Raw genomic sequence first — 16,471 nt, 5'->3', positions numbered from 1 at the left:
TGCATTGTATGGCCTGAAGCATGGGTTCCTATTAAAATGCAAGTTTCAAGTTTGGTTGTCACTTTTGTTGTCATGGTAACAAAGCCTGTTACCAAATTAAATACGACTCTTCCCTCCACATCGGGACCTATCCGGTGATATAACACTTGTTGGGGTTCTTTGCAAGGTAAGGGCTGAAGGGGGTTTTGAAATCCAGTGTCCTGTTTTCAACAATCATGTAGCCTTGGTTACACAAAATGTAAAAAATATAAATAATACATTACGTTTGATGATCTACTGCATACTATGGATACAGGAATATTTGTAGCAGTTGTGCTGCTGTTTTTAATCATACATACCTGCTATTTGATTCGAGCTGTAGCATAACCACACACCATTGATCCACTTAGGGTAAAGGATACCACCCAGAATAGAATAACAGAATAGGCACTTCCTGGTTTGAAAATTCCTCTTCCTTTTCAAAAAGCTCAAAACTTTTAAAAACAGTAAAATACCTGATAAAGTGTGAAGGAGGCCTTGCCACACAAGTGTAAAAAGAAGCGATACAGCTTTTGTTGTAATTTATTATTTTATTTATCTACTTACCTGCGCTATAATACATCACAAAAATACATCAACAATAGTCAACATATTAAATAAACATCTCCCTGTGGGTCAATCAAAACTACAACTAAGTACTAATATATTTTTACATACAATATAAAATTATGAGGTGGCTGGTGAATGTATAGGTTAACTGACATTGATATAGTCACTGTGGAATTAATTTGACAGTTTAAATTACTACTCTTATTACAATTTATGAAATGTGTCATTATAGTAGAACAATGGCAAGTAGAGACAAAAGCGTAGCAATACACATGTGATAAAGGTTAAAACGCAAGGGAAGTAGCAAAATGGAGGGAAAGCAGTCTGTCGGGGGAGGAGTCCAGCCTGCATTGACGTCATATGTCCTCTTTCAGGTCCGCTGTATTGTAATAAGAAAGGCTACTCATGACATGGGTTTTTAACTGACTGTCATTAACTCGTTCGTTAAGTAACGTTGGAACCATGTCTGGAAGAGGAAAGGGAGGCAAAGGATTGGGGAAAGGAGGCGCCAAGCGTCACCGCAAAGTTCTCCGTGATAACATCCAGGGCATCACCAAGCCTGCTATCCGCCGTCTGGCTCGCCGTGGTGGTGTCAAGCGTATCTCCGGTTTAATCTATGAGGAGACTCGCGGTGTTCTTAAGGTGTTTCTGGAGAACGTCATCCGTGATGCCGTCACCTACACTGAGCATGCCAAGAGGAAGACCGTGACCGCCATGGATGTGGTGTACGCCCTTAAGAGACAAGGACGTACTCTGTACGGTTTCGGAGGCTAAATACTTACATTGTACAACGAAAAACAAAGGTCCTTTTCAGGACCACACACGTTTTCTACTGAAAGCTTGCATTCCGGTGTGTGTGTCTATAACGTAACCACAATACATTATATTAAGTACAGCGACTCCCATTGCGGATAAAAATAGTAATTTTTAAACATAATGAAGAGTGGAACGATGATACAAACCAGAACGAACCATGGCTGACTATAAGCACCATTACGAGATTTTATGTGTCCAACTGTAGGCAAGTTGTCCTTCAAGGTACATTAACTAATCTCAAAATGAAAAGCTTAAACAATTGCTTGTTCGAGTCCTGCGAATCATTAATTCACATGCTGCAGCACGTTCCAACAAATGTCTTGTCACGTGACGCTGAGCGCTGCAGTAGCGCGCTTTTAGAGCCCCTCCCATCAACAACAGTGTCAGCCAATCCAAATAAAGCGTCAGCGCATTAAAATTTGCATGAGGCTAATATAAAAACAGTGCCTCGCTTTGAAACGGCTCATTCGTCTGTGTTAACGTCGAAATCTCAAGAATGCCTGAACCAGCGAAGTCTGCGCCCAAGAAGGGCTCAAAGAAAGCCGTCACCAAGGCTGCCGGTAAGGGCAACAAAAAGAGGAAGAGCCGCAGGAAAGAGAGCTATGCCATCTACGTGTACAAGGTGCTCAAGCAGGTGCACCCTGATACCGGCATCTCTTCCAAGGCCATGAGCATCATGAACTCCTTCGTCAACGACATCTTCGAGCGTATCGCTTCTGAAGCATCTCGTCTGGCTCACTACAACAAACGCTCCACCATCACATCCAGGGAGATCCAGACTGCCGTCCGCCTTCTGCTTCCCGGTGAGCTGGCTAAGCACGCCGTGTCTGAGGGCACCAAGGCTGTCACCAAGTATACCAGCTCCAAGTAAATTGCTATTGTAGCAACCCCCAACGGCTCTTTTAAGAGCCACACCAATTTACCTTAAAGACCATTTTCCTTACAAATCACGTGGAATGAAAAGTATTATGACTCAACGCAAGACAGTCACCTGGAAATAAGTTGTAGTATGACTAATTTGCATATGTGTTTTATAACACATATGCTCACCATTAAATACCTTGTCTTCTAAACAAATTTCTACAACCGTCTGAATATATATACTGCCCTTTGTAAGGTCCCTTCTTTCTACTGCTTTACAGTAGATGGCTAATATACAAATATGAATATCATGACTTAGTTCAATAAAAAGTGCACACATTTAAGGTCTATTGATGTTATGCAACTATTGCATACACAGTATAATTAAGCATCACAAGTGAGTGAGTGTGTTTGTTGTACATGTGAAAACGGCCTGTTATACAGGCACAGACCACCTAAATGTAACGGACATTAACGAAACATTTGATTAATACGGGAATACGTCATAATGTCTATCGAGACGGCATTTTCTGTGTTTTTTATTGTCAAATGTTCACAAGCAAATGGCTTATGATGCTCTTTACTGATTGGTCAACGACGTCCCCGCTTCAGCGAGCCAATCAATGAGCAGCTAGCAAACTATTAATTCGCCGCTCACATCCAATTGTGTCAAAGACCCTCATTAGCAGCAAAAATGTCTGGACGCGGTAAAACCGGTGGCAAGGCAAGAGCCAAGGCTAAGACCCGTTCTTCCCGTGCCGGGCTCCAGTTCCCAGTGGGTCGTGTCCACCGTCTGCTTCGTAAAGGTAACTATGCTGAGCGTGTAGGTGCCGGCGCCCCAGTGTACCTGGCCGCCGTGCTGGAGTACCTCACTGCTGAGATCCTGGAGTTGGCTGGAAACGCTGCCCGCGACAACAAGAAGACCAGGATCATCCCACGGCATCTGCAGTTGGCCGTCCGCAATGACGAGGAGCTCAACAAACTCCTTGGTGGTGTGACCATCGCTCAGGGTGGTGTCCTGCCCAACATCCAGGCTGTTCTTCTGCCTAAGAAGACTGAGAAACCCGCCAAGAAGTAAATCCACTTCTGTGAACAGTCTGCTCCCCAAAGGCTCTTTTAAGAGCCACACACTTGTCTAGTAAAGAGATACATTTCTGACTTCGCCCACTACAACTTTCCTCTGAGTCAGTATATGCTGGTTTAAGTTCCTATCTAGCTACGTGTAAGTTAATGAGGCGGAACTGTCGGTAAAAATATTTGTTTCCGCGCTTACATGTTTAATCGTTACACCCATGGAAAATAAGCTCCGCTGTTTGCCACAGTATTGTGAGCTCAGAAGCTAATCGGTGCTAAAAGACATCTATAATTCCCTCCTAAGGCATGTATGCAGCCATGAAGGTGCAGTATATGTGTTTTGTATTATTTTCGTTTGTCTTGGTGTTAGTTGACAGTTTGCTGTACCAGCTAAGGCTAATCATTCATTGTGTTGCACATGTGATGGTTGTTTTATGGAAATGTTTCTATGTAACGTGACAAGTTTATTTGCACTACTGTAAAGAAAAAGGCTTGATGATAAAAACGAATTTGGCGACATATGTTTTTGTATGTTTGTGTATTATGTGACCAGTCATTTATTGTATTTTGTAACTGCTTGTACCCCTTTCAGTTCTCATGTTGGTTTTTGGAATAAATCCATCAGTAAACTCAAGAACGAGTTGCTGTCTGTCGTTGCACATCCGAGGGAGTTACACCCACCAAATTGCTCATTACATATTTTCATAGATTAAAAAAAACACGATTGCGACTTCTACCCTTACTAGAGCACTGTAGACATTAAGTAATAGATAGATAGACTCCCTTTATTGTCATTGCACAAAAACACAGTAGTGAAATTGCCAACGAAATGTCGTTGCCTGGCTCCCATATAATAACAGACACAAAAGAAGATAAGTAATAATAAATAATAATAATAATGTGGAGAATAAATAGAATAGACACCAAATATGAACAACATAATGTAAAGTGCAGCGTGAACAGTAAATTGCCCAAATAATTTAAATAATTTAAATAATAATAATGTAAGTAAAGGTAGAGGGGCTTATTCGGCATTCAGCAGTCTGATGGCCAGGGGGAAGTAGCTGTCTCTGAACCTGGTCGTCCTACAGCGGATGCTGCAGAGCCTTCTCCCTGATGCCAGGCGAGAGAACAGTCCATGCTGGGGGTGTTTGGGGTCAGAGCAGATCCGATGGGCTCTAGATACACACCGGCTGTTTGCTATGTCCTTAATGGGGGGGAGCTGGGTTCCGATGATCTTCTCCGCTGTCCTCACCACTCTCTGCAGTAACGTCCAGTCCGAGGCCTTGCAGCTCCCAGACCAGACGGAGATGCAGTTGGTCAGCAGGCTCTCGATGGTCCCTCTGTAGAAGGTGGTAAGGATAGGAGGGGAGAGGGAGGCTCTTCTCATCCGCCGCAGGAAGTGCAGTCGCTGCTGTGCCTTCTTCGCCAGAGCGGAGGTGTGGGGTGACCAGCCGAGGTTGTCCGTGATATGCACCCCCAAGTACTTGGTTGTGTTCACAACTTCTACGGCTGTGTCGTTGATGCTGAGTGGAGTGTGGCTGGGTCTGGATCTCCTGAAGTCGACGATGATCTCCTTTGTTTTGTCAACATTCAGGATCAGGTTGTTCGCCTTGTACCAATCCACAAGGTGTCGCACTTCCTCCCTGTAAGCCAGTTTGTTGTTGTCCTGAATGAGGCCCACAACTGTTGTGTCGTCTGCGTACTTCAGTATATGGTTGCTGCTGTACTTGGGGCGACAGTCATGGGTCATTAGGGTAAACAACAGGGGGCTCAGAACACATCCCTGGGGTGAGCCGGTGTTCAGGGAGATGACACTGGATGTGTTGTTGCCCACTCTGACATACTGGGTTCTATCTGTGAGGAAGTCAAGCAGCCAGTTGCACAGGGAGGTCTTGAGGCCCAGTGGCTCCAACTTGCGTACCAGGTCCTGGGGGATGATCGTGTTGAATGCTGAGCTGAAGTCTAGGAACAGCATCCGTACATGGATACACCCATTCTTTGTTTACACCCAATTAATGTGCAGGGCTGGAGCTGGATATAGTGCTCATCTGCCTCAGTTGCTGCCTCTTGTGTCAGGAAGTTGTTGAGCCAAGTGGAAGTGTATGGGCTATAGCGTTAAACGCAGAACTAAAGTTTACAAACATGGCATGCAAGCAAACTAGTCAGCATCCAATTTATTTATTTGAAACTTAAGGGTTTTGAATGGAGTTCGGAAGACAAAAATAAGATGCCAAACAATACTTTTCACCGTACCACCTGAGACATAAATGGCTAAGGCAATGTCTCATCGATGTTTTGTGTTTTATATATGTCTTGGTAGTGGTTAGAATATAACATATGACTTATATTGTATTTTTATGGACTAATGATGGGCCATAGTTAAACACAAACAGCAACCATTCATTCGATAAACATTTTAATAAAAGAAACTTGGCCGTGTCAGGAATCAAATTGCATGCATCCACCAACCATTCATCATTTCAATCCAAGGGTCACTTTCAGTGAAGGACCGCCCAGTCTATGTCTTCTCTTAGGTCCGCAAATATGCAATAACCACGCCGCTCAGGCCGTCTAGGTGACATTCAAAATCTTGCTATCGATTGGTGACGATGTCTGGCAGAGGAAAGGGAGGCAAAGGATTGGGGAAAGGAGGCGCCAAGCGTCACCGCAAAGTTCTCCGTGATAACATCCAGGGTATCACCAAGCCAGCTATTCGTCGTCTGGCTCGCCGCGGCGGTGTGAAGCGTATCTCCGGTTTGATCTACGAGGAGACTCGTGGTGTGCTTAAGGTGTTCCTGGAGAACGTCATCCGTGATGCTGTCACCTACACTGAGCATGCCAAGAGGAAGACTGTGACCGCAATGGATGTGGTGTACGCCCTTAAGAGACAAGGTCGTACTCTGTACGGTTTCGGAGGCTAAATGCATACAATGAACGAAAACAAAGGTCCTTTTCAGGACCACACACCTTTTCTACTGAAGGCTTATTCCATTCTGTATAATATTGTTCCCATACCGTTATACCAGGCATATTAGTTGTCCCCAATGAGAACGTTTTGATATATTCCTCGCAATAGTGTGAAAATGAAGTTCGAAGACGTGCTCCATTACAGTTCATGGCGAGTCGTGACAACAACCCACTGATCTATCTACAGTTCAACCATGACTGCGACAGTGTAATTGCAGTTGAGCTCAGAAGACTAATTGAGAACCATTCCCGCTAAATGTTTCCAACAATAAAGATTTGATGAGTTGGATACAATTAGTATAAGTACCTCACTGCACACATGTCACAGGTGCACACATGTAAGTTATCGTCACACAGTTAAGACACGAGCTGAATCGTGTGCGCATTAGTGTTTTGTGACTTAAAATGGTTACTTTGGGGACATTTTTTCATAGTTTCCTTTTATAAATTCATCATAGTTTAGTCAATGTCATTATTAGCATGCTTTCAAAACTGCAGCACATTTCGACTGCAACTGTCACGTGGTGCAATTCCATGCCTAGTTACTTGAGTGCTTCACTAGACAAGGATGGTTTCAACCAATCAGAGAAGGGCGTAGGCACAGCGTAATTTGCATGAAGCTTGTATAAGAGCACAGTCTGCCCGTAGACGCAGTCACGTCTGTCAGAACACAGAGGTATAAGCAAGGATGCCTGAACCAGCGAAGTCTGCGCCCAAGAAGGGCTCCAAGAAAGCCGTCACCAAGGCCGCCGGCAAGGGGACCAAGAAGAGGAGGAGCCGCAGGAAGGAGAGCTATGCCATCTACGTGTACAAGGTGCTCAAACAGGTGCACCCTGACACTGGAATTTCTTCCAAGGCTATGAGCATCATGAACTCCTTCGTCAACGACATCTTCGAGCGTATCGCTTCCGAGGCATCTCGTCTGGCTCACTACAACAAACGCTCCACCATCACATCCAGGGAGATCCAGACCGCCGTTCGTCTTCTGCTTCCCGGTGAGCTGGCCAAGCACGCCGTGTCTGAGGGCACCAAGGCTGTCACCAAGTACACCAGCTCCAAGTAAATGAAACATAAAAAAACTGTAGCAACCCCCCCCAACGGCTCTTTTAAGAGCCACACAACTCTTCTCAAGAGCATGATTCATAATAGAATCATAAATGCATTTCAACTGACATCAAAATATCATTGGTGTATAATACATACAGTGACAAGTTTTAGTCCTGTGCTTAGTGGTGAGATCAAATGTGCTCATTACAGGTTTGTCTTTAGCGCCACGCACTGGACGAAGTGGCAAAGTTATCTATACATAATTTACCATGCCTTTAAATTCATCCCATTGGATGTCACAAAGTACACCAGCTCCAAGTAAATTGCTACTGTAGCTACCCCAAACGGCTCTTTTAAGAGCCGCACTTTTTTTTTTTTACCTGAAAGACAATCATCCTTAAAAATAATCTCCATAAACAGTGAGTGACTTGGTCCCAACACAGGTCCTTTACCTGAAAATACACAGCAATCCTTTCAAATAATCTACTCCAAAACCAAATGTAACAGTGACATGACTTGACACAAGACTGTCACCTTTTTAAAGGAAATACACATCTTTACAATGGTCTGAATAAATGTGCAGATGTTCCTTCTTTTGGAGAGACAATCTTAGTGTAGATGGTAGAAACTAGACTTGAATGTCGTGTTTCATTTAATGCCGGACCATGACAAATGTATGCAATGTATGTCTGATTCAGGTACATCTGAAGCATCGCTATATTTACTGCTGTTTGCAAAATGCTTTATTCAAAACTGGCTCCTTGAACGTGAAGGTTAAGGCAAAAGTGCCTTTGAAGCAACCCTGGAACCCAAGAAGGGAAAAAGGTGGTCAAGTTAAAGCATTACTGTGTCCAAGTCTTAAAATACATACATAAGATACTTTTATTTTATTCATGTAAACCAATTGTCCTCAAAAGACAGCAAGTGCATCACATCCAGAACACCAAAGCTTAGACTGAACGGTGTACATTATTTAGGTAATGTTTGGTGCACCAAATGAAAATCTTAGGTGGGCCTGGTGTGACTAGAGGACTGTCTATTGAGGACCACTGTAACATATATCCGTAAAAAATCACTTTTTATAAAACTATACCATCAGGCTTGGGAAAAGTGTTGAATACCCCTGGGCCATATATTTATAGGTAACATTAGTAGCTTAACGTGACATCATTCGTGTACAGGATGAGGAAGGATACACTGAGGAGGGTCAAATGGGACAGACAATAAAAAAAAAACATTGAGTTCATATAATGATAGCAAATTTCCATCTTTTTGTGTTGAGGGCGTAAATATTTTGCACACTATTTGGTGGTAAGACAAAGAACATAATTATTTTTAAAGAATTGTCAGTGCAATACATCGCACAATATAGTGCATACAAGAAACAAAGAAAGAAGGTCTTTGCTGATTGGTCAACTTGTTTTCCGCTTCAGCTAGCCAATCATTGAGCGGCAAGCGTGTGTATAAAGTCATTGCTGCAGTTCGACTTGGTCATCGTGTTTGATAATCTCGACTCTTACAAAGTAAACATGTCTGGACGTGGCAAAACCGGCGGCAAAGCAAGAGCTAAGGCTAAGACACGCTCTTCCCGTGCCGGGCTCCAGTTCCCAGTGGGTCGTGTCCACCGTCTGCTTCGTAAAGGTAACTATGCTGAGCGTGTAGGTGCCGGCGCCCCAGTGTACTTGGCCGCCGTGCTGGAGTACCTCACTGCTGAGATCCTGGAGTTGGCTGGAAACGCTGCCCGCGACAACAAGAAGACCAGGATCATCCCACGTCATCTGCAGTTGGCCGTCCGCAATGACGAGGAGCTCAACAAACTCCTTGGTGGAGTGACCATTGCTCAGGGTGGTGTCCTGCCCAACATCCAGGCTGTTCTTCTACCCAAGAAGACTGAGAAACCTGCCAAGAAGTAATCAGTCTTCCCGGACGCAGAACCCACAAAGGCTCTTTTAAGAGCCACACACTTTTCTGAAAGGGCTTGTTTTTCTTCTCAATGTGCTGCATCTTCAAATATTATACCAATGTAAAAACAACAATTTTGAGCCATGCAGTATCAATAGTACTGTGTTTTACAGTGATTACAATACCAGAATAAGATTTTGGATACAAATTCACAAAATAAAGCTCATCACTACCTCTTACACTTCTACATAACATTATAGACGTGACACATTGGCATTAATAAAGTTTCATGTGGTGCTGATCTAGCCTATTTATTACATTTTAGTTGACTGTTACTATATTGGATATCCAGTTGAACTTTTATGTGCCTCACTCCAACACTGCTACCTTTATTTAAATCACATTGTGCACTGTTTATGCACAGGCTATGGGATCTATGAAGTGACATGAGATGGCCACCGCTTTAACAATACTGTAGCAATCTACAAAGCTTACCAGTCGTCCTCCAATTTATTTGTTTTAAATAGGTTTGAAACTGAGTGATGAAAGACAAAGCAAGAAGCCGGAGATGTACCACTTCCACATTGAATGGGAGTCTAACTTTTGTTTCTCTGTCATATTCAACTGCAAGTTAAGTTAATGTAATCAAAGTGATGTTACTGATGCTTGGTGAACAGAATACAGCATATTAATTCTTTAATTTTTTTTACTAACAATAGGCCATAGTCAACCACAATACATTGACCATTTGTGTCTTATTTTTTAAATGTAGCAAGGTGTGACTGTATAGCCTATAGTAACAACAACATGACCGAATGTGTGTGTGCCCGCCCCATGGACATGTATGTGAATACAACCATGAACGCCAGTTATTTTATTTGGGATGATCAAAACTTTCCTTCATAATTATGACAAACAGATATATTTTTTGCGAAAACTGTTCTGTTAAACGCCCTTAAGAGACAAGGACGTACTCTGTATGGTTTCGGAGGCTAGACTACATAAATTGACAACAACGGTCCTTTTAAGGACCACACACTGGCAATTTACTGAGCATCTGTTCCGTTTTACCTCTAACGTCTATACGCATGCACTGAAAATGTTATAGAATGTAACAGACATTTGTAGTGCAGTTGAGTTGGCAAGGCATATATACATGCAACCTGTTTAGGGATCTGCAGTATACTGAAATAGTTATATGTACAAATGTCATAGCAATTTTACAGTACAGGCCTGCATCAAAGCATATAAAGGTTTTCTAGGTTTGACAATTGGCATTAGCTTCATAAAACTAAAAATCTAAATGTGGGGATATGACACTGCTATATTTGTAGTATGTTACCCACAAAACGGGATATGCACAATATTTACCTTAAAGAACAGCCTTACATGTAAAGGATTCAAATTAAGTCTACGGTAGTACATTTTAGGTTCCTCCTCACGTATCTCTAACTCCTTGTAGTAGTCGTATGCATGCTTAAATATAAAATGTAAATTGAAAGGGTAGCTTAATTCAAAATACTGTTACATGATGCTGAATGCTGTAATCGCGCGCCTTTTTTCTGCGCCTGTTGTGGTGTGTTAGCCAATGACAAGAAGGCGTTGGCGCAGTATAATTTGCATGAAGGTGCTATATAACCACTGGCTTCTCCCACAGTTGGGTCAGTTGTATCAAGCGATAACCATGCCTGAGCCAGCCAAGTCCGCGCCCAAGAAGGGCTCCAAGAAAGCCGTCACCAAAGCCGCCGGCAAGGGGACCAAGAAGAGGAGGAGCCGCAGGAAGGAGAGCTATGCCATCTACGTGTACAAGGTGCTCAAGCAGGTGCACCCTGACACCGGCATTTCTTCCAAGGCCATGAGCATCATGAACTCCTTCGTCAACGACATCTTCGAACGGATCGCTTCTGAAGCATCTCGTCTGGCTCACTACAACAAACGCTCTACCATCACATCCAGGGAGATCCAGACCGCTGTCCGTCTTCTGCTTCCCGGCGAGCTGGCCAAGCACGCAGTGTCTGAGGGCACCAAGGCTGTCACCAAGTATACCAGCTCCAAGTAAATTGCTACTGTAGCAACCCCCCAACGGCTCTTTTAAGAGCCACACAACTCCTCTCAAGAGCATGCTTACCTATGATGTAGATTCGTAATAGAATCACAAACAAATATATCTCAACTGTCATCAAAATATCATTGGTGTACAATATTACATACAGTGACAAGTTCCAGCCCTGTATTTAGTGGTGAGATCAAATGTGCTCATTACAGGTTTGTCTTGTACCGGACAAAGTGGCTAAATTATCAATATATAATTACTATGCCATTAAATGCATCCTGTTGGAACCACTCTTAATATATGAAAATTGTCTCACATTTCTCATAAATCTCACATTGATACATTTTATAGATGACCCAATGTAAATGTACTCGCACATGTGATGTTTCAACATTGCTATTAAATGTCTATCTTTAAGAGCATATAAAATGTTAACCATATGTATTTGATTCGATGTGTGACTCTTTAGTCACATTTAATGGAAAAAGCTAAACTATATTATGTGTATTCTTATTAAATGAGCCTCGTTGTATTAAAAATACGATATAGTTTAATTTCACTAAATGTATGGTGGTGTATAACTCTCAGCTCCCATATCGACAACAAAATGGTTGGTTGACGCGAGACAGTTCCTGTTAATGATTGGCTCAATTCAATTTCTCTTGTCCAATAGTTGTTTAGCTACAGCGCGGGTAGTTCCGAAATTGACCAATAAGTGATGGTGTTTGTAAATAAAAGCCGCTGAGCTCCGTCATGTCCCCCATTCACTTCGTTACAAGTCGCAATGGCAAGAACCAAGCAGACAGCCCGTAAATCCACTGGTGGCAAAGCGCCCAGGAAGCAGCTGGCCACCAAGGCAGCTCGCAAGAGCGCCCCTGCTACCGGTGGAGTTAAAAAGCCTCATCGTTATAGGCCTGGCACCGTGGCTCTGAGGGAAATTCGTCGCTACCAGAAGTCAACGGAGTTGCTCATTCGCAAACTCCCGTTTCAGCGCCTGGTGAGAGAAATTGCTCAAGATTTCAAGACTGATCTGCGCTTCCAGAGCTCAGCTGTAATGGCTCTACAGGAGGCTAGCGAGGCTTACCTGGTTGGCCTGTTTGAGGACACTAACCTCTGCGCTATCCATGCTAAGAGAGTTACCATCATGCCCAAAGACATCCAGTTGGCTCGCAGAATCCGGGGAGAGAGGGCTTAGGTTTTCTCAACCCAACCTTAAAGGCTCTTTTAAGAGCCACCACACTCTCCACTAAATGAGTCAGTCCTTTACTTACAACTAGTACAAGTATTGTTGTTGTACTGCATGTCTTTTCAGTTATTGAACACAATATTTTGTTCTCATTAAGTAGTTGTATTTGAAACCACGTGGGTGGGTTGTTTGGAATGCAATATACCATACAATTCAAAAGGGGGGAAGAACATTTAAATATAATTTCTCACATCATAATGATTACACTGTGTATATGGAGAGTGCTTCCACTTGATGAAACATTTACATGTTCCATTAATTATTTAGTAACTATCTTGACATGATTGGAAACGGCACTTAAAGCACACTCATGATGGGTTAATGTCGCCAAACTTTGCTTTTTGTATAGTGCTAATAATGAATATATAATGTAGCATCATGAAAACAAATAAAAAGTAAACGTTGCTAAAAATACTTTTGAATGTTCACACTATTATACTTGAATGTAAAGATTCGTTTTATTTTGGAACTTTAGCTTGTGAAATTGTGTGTTCAAGCGGCTCTTTTCTGATTGGACAACCGTTTCCCCGCTTCAGCTAGCCAATCAATGAGCAGCAAAAGTGTATGTATACACCTCTCCTCGGCTGTAACATCTCATTGGTTCTAAGTTCTGCAAAGACAAGGATCTCGATAAACATGTCTGGACGTGGCAAAACCGGCGGTAAGGCCAGAGCCAAGGCTAAGACTCGCTCTTCCCGTGCTGGGCTCCAGTTCCCAGTGGGTCGTGTCCACCGTCTGCTTCGTAAAGGTAACTATGCTGAGCGTGTAGGTGCCGGCGCCCCAGTGTACCTGGCCGCCGTGCTGGAGTACCTCACTGCTGAGATCCTGGAGTTGGCTGGAAACGCTGCCCGCGACAACAAGAAGACCAGGATCATCCCACGTCATCTGCAGTTGGCCGTCCGCAATGACGAGGAGCTCAACAAACTCCTTGGTGGAGTGACAATTGCTCAGGGTGGTGTCTTGCCTAACATTCAAGCTGTTCTTCTACCCAAGAAGACTGAGAAACCTGCCAAGAAGTAAACCAGTTTTCCTGAAGGCAGACTCCACAAAGGCTCTTTTAAGAGCCACACACTTCTCTCAAAAAGAGCATAATTTCGTTTACAAATGAAAAGTATTGGCAAATTTAGATGTGTGATTATATGGAAGCGAAGCAAGACAACTATGAAGTAATGGTTATGAAAACTGAAAATTGTAGCACTTCCAAGGGGTGGTTGTGAATATTTAATTTGAATAAAATGTTTTTTTATGAAAGTTTATGGAAATCTATTTTGTAAACAAACCTAATTGAACAATTTAACTATTCCTGATGGGAAGTTTGGGTCTTGCTCAACTCCCCTAAAACGGGTAGATGGATAAATTGTCCAAATGGACAAATTCATGTATTTGTATGCATTTTGCCACTTTTATGCTTTTGCACCGTGGCAAGCCTTGGTGCAAACTGTGAAGCTAGGTGTGATTTTTAACAATGGGTTGAATTTTCTATTCAACTTCCTTACAAGGTGAACAGCAGTAATCACAATGGAACCTTTCCCTCAGCTCCTGAATGTAAACGGTAGCTTAAGGTTATGTAAACATTACACTATTCAGACAAGCATCATCCAATTTTAAAAAGGATATTTTAAAAAATAATATTTCTTAACACCGGTAGGGAAGCTGCATGTGTCCATTTTATACTTATATCTCCATCTTATGTTATCCTGGATATTCTTACCCCACCAGTTGATGGTTAATTTCGACATAGTACGTATTAAAATGAGTGGAACAGAAGCTCTCAGATGAATGTGTGTGGCCCTGAAAAGGACCGTTTTGATTGTTGTACAAAGTAACTATCTAGCCGCCAAAACCATACAGAGTACGTCCTTGTCTCTTAAGGGCGTACACCACATCCATGGCGGTCACAGTCTTTCTCTTGGCGTGCTCAGTGTAGGTGACGGCATCACGGATGACGTTCTCCAGGAACACCTTAAGCACACCGCGAGTCTCCTCGTAGATCAAACCGGAAATACGCTTGACCCCACCGCGGCGAGCCAGACGGCGGATAGCAGGCTTGGTGATACCCTGGATGTTATCACGGAGAACTTTGCGGTGACGCTTGGCGCCTCCTTTCCCCAATCCTTTGCCTCCCTTGCCTCTTCCAGACATTTTAGATAGCTTTTTGTGCTGTAATACACTGGTCGGCTAATACAAAGTACAGAGAACTTATTGTGTGACTGCGGACGTAAGAGAGGACAGTTCATGTAATCTGGGCCGGGCGGTCCTTAAAGGCTTCCGGGACTCGTGAGAGAGATGCTAATATCACATTTGTGTTCTTTTTCCAGTTAATGGTAGGAAAAGCAAGAAAGACACGTAACAATGTTTACTAGTTGCAAATGCTGTCTGTAATGTGACTTTGACAAAGAATATCTACTCTTCAAAAGTCACGTCATTTGCTTTTTTTATTGGGCATTTTTTCTTTGCAGTTACTTCACAAACCTCTAGAGAGCAGCAGCGGTTTTCACTTCAGACAGCCTTGTGTCTACTAAAGTGGTGCACTTATTGTGTCATTATGTCGCGAAAGCATTTATTATGGATATAAGTAAGTAGAAAAGTAGCTATACCCCCTTTGATTTTTTATTGTCGTTTGTAGTCAACATTAAAGAGGCATTTGAGGCTGTTGTACTTTTATTCATATCCACACATACCCACCCCCTTCCACTATCACCTGCTCATCCTTCCATTCCATCCCTCACTTCCTTCCTGATGTCCCGAGGGGTCAAGTTTAAAATTCTTACCAGCTGTAAGCTCTCCATCACTCATCTGCCCACACACCACCACGGAAGAAGGGGACACAGGGAGAGACATCCATCTTTCGGCTGCCCTTTGTGAATATTTCATAAAAGCTCAGATTGCTAGTTAAAAACAGTCATTCCTGCTTTCACAGCAACTATCTCGCCAGGTAAAAATATATCTGATTTTAATTAGTCTATGATATACAGGAGAGAGATTTTGTCATCTGGCAAGTTTGATACGTCTCTTGAAAGTTTGACTAATTGTTTTGACACTGTGAGGCTTAATTGCCGCACCTCAGCATTAAAAGTGATTTTATGAGGCCTAGCAGCAGCCTTAAACCCTTACTTTGCATAGTTTAACGACTGTTTGCTTGCATAATGTATGCTACACATCCTCTAATGCAGGGGTGTCAAACTCATGCCACGGAGGGCCGAGACACTACAGGTTCTCTTTCCAGCCCGTCACTAAAGCAGGTGATTTTAATGATTAACCCCCCCTTTGGTTTGAAGGAAGGACCTCATCAATTAAATCACCTGCTGGAGAAACCACTTAGAAAGGAAACCTGCAGTGCTTCGGCCCTATGTCGACACATGTGATCTAATGCATGCATATCATTTTAAAGGCCCGCAGGGTGAAAATAACCTTTTGGGCTACCATTGACCCCACCCTGTCTGCTTTTCACCCTTTATGAGTGCAATATTTTGACCTTCTGGTGTAGTGAAAGCCAATCCATTCATTATATTGTTTCATTGAGGATTGTGTAAATTTACCAACATATAGTACAATGTATGTACCATAAGTAATAGACTTGCATATACTTCAATCTGTACAGTACAGAAAAATAAATACATATGATCAGTTTCTCAATAGTATTTCGAATCAGGGTGGGCGTGAAAACATTTCTCTAGCCCAGTGGGGGCGTGACATAAAATAATGCTTTACAGGAATACATTAATGATTCCAAAGCACTGCTGTATACGTCAATAATAATTTCTCAGCTGAATAATTGTCAGTAAAGGTTAATAGAACGGTTAATCGTACAATGACCTCTGGGTGTACTAGACAGCCACGGGTTGGTGGTAGTTCCAAGTGTTGATGCAAGGTGAAAAGCTCCTGTGTGTATGTGATAAGGTCCATATGGATTA

General features: G+C 42.7%; 9 protein-coding genes across 9 annotated transcripts; 8 read left to right on the top strand and 1 right to left on the bottom strand.

Annotated features, from left to right (window-relative positions):
* Positions 1-1,022: 1,022 nt before the first annotated feature.
* On the top strand, positions 1,023-1,525 carry LOC131112457 (histone H4). The gene has a single exon (XM_058064178.1). The coding sequence runs from the start codon at positions 1,051-1,053 to the stop codon at positions 1,360-1,362; it is 312 nt and encodes a 103-aa protein (XP_057920161.1). The 5' UTR covers positions 1,023-1,050; the 3' UTR covers positions 1,363-1,525.
* Positions 1,526-1,883: 358 nt separating this feature from the next.
* On the top strand, positions 1,884-2,494 carry LOC131112425 (histone H2B-like). The gene has a single exon (XM_058064176.1). The coding sequence runs from the start codon at positions 1,901-1,903 to the stop codon at positions 2,273-2,275; it is 375 nt and encodes a 124-aa protein (XP_057920159.1). The 5' UTR covers positions 1,884-1,900; the 3' UTR covers positions 2,276-2,494.
* Positions 2,495-2,944: 450 nt separating this feature from the next.
* On the top strand, positions 2,945-3,912 carry LOC131112393 (histone H2A). Its single transcript, XM_058064173.1, has one exon. It carries the CDS (start codon positions 2,960-2,962, stop codon positions 3,341-3,343), a length of 384 nt encoding a protein of 127 aa, XP_057920156.1. The 5' UTR covers positions 2,945-2,959; the 3' UTR covers positions 3,344-3,912.
* A 2,021-nt stretch (positions 3,913-5,933) lies between these two features.
* On the top strand, positions 5,934-6,672 carry LOC131112441 (histone H4). The gene has a single exon (XM_058064177.1). The coding sequence runs from the start codon at positions 5,952-5,954 to the stop codon at positions 6,261-6,263; it is 312 nt and encodes a 103-aa protein (XP_057920160.1). The 5' UTR covers positions 5,934-5,951; the 3' UTR covers positions 6,264-6,672.
* A 305-nt stretch (positions 6,673-6,977) lies between these two features.
* LOC131112409 (histone H2B-like) lies at positions 6,978-8,632 on the top strand. Its single transcript, XM_058064175.1, has one exon. It carries the CDS (start codon positions 6,998-7,000, stop codon positions 7,370-7,372), a length of 375 nt encoding a protein of 124 aa, XP_057920158.1. The 5' UTR covers positions 6,978-6,997; the 3' UTR covers positions 7,373-8,632.
* A 233-nt stretch (positions 8,633-8,865) lies between these two features.
* LOC131112489 (histone H2AX-like) lies at positions 8,866-13,919 on the top strand. The gene is made up of 2 exons (XM_058064180.1): positions 8,866-9,265; positions 13,166-13,919. Exons 1-2 carry the CDS (start codon positions 8,886-8,888, stop codon positions 13,575-13,577), a joined length of 792 nt encoding a protein of 263 aa, XP_057920163.1. The 5' UTR covers positions 8,866-8,885; the 3' UTR covers positions 13,578-13,919.
* On the top strand, positions 10,418-11,789 carry LOC131112361 (histone H2B-like). The gene has a single exon (XM_058064171.1). The coding sequence runs from the start codon at positions 10,847-10,849 to the stop codon at positions 11,315-11,317; it is 471 nt and encodes a 156-aa protein (XP_057920154.1). The 5' UTR covers positions 10,418-10,846; the 3' UTR covers positions 11,318-11,789.
* LOC131112377 (histone H3) lies at positions 11,946-12,861 on the top strand. Its single transcript, XM_058064172.1, has one exon. The coding sequence runs from the start codon at positions 12,096-12,098 to the stop codon at positions 12,504-12,506; it is 411 nt and encodes a 136-aa protein (XP_057920155.1). The 5' UTR covers positions 11,946-12,095; the 3' UTR covers positions 12,507-12,861.
* LOC131112473 (histone H4) lies at positions 13,878-14,741 on the bottom strand. The gene has a single exon (XM_058064179.1). It carries the CDS (start codon positions 14,697-14,699, stop codon positions 14,388-14,390), a length of 312 nt encoding a protein of 103 aa, XP_057920162.1. The 5' UTR covers positions 14,700-14,741; the 3' UTR covers positions 13,878-14,387.
* Between the last annotated feature and the right edge of the window lie 1,730 nt (positions 14,742-16,471).

This window comes from Doryrhamphus excisus, chromosome 2 (assembly GCF_030265055.1).
Source record: "Doryrhamphus excisus isolate RoL2022-K1 chromosome 2, RoL_Dexc_1.0, whole genome shotgun sequence".
Classification (NCBI taxonomy): domain Eukaryota; kingdom Metazoa; phylum Chordata; class Actinopteri; order Syngnathiformes; family Syngnathidae; genus Doryrhamphus; species Doryrhamphus excisus.
The sequence above is the reverse complement of the archived record's forward strand: the minus strand, read 5'-3'. Positions and strand labels throughout refer to the sequence as shown.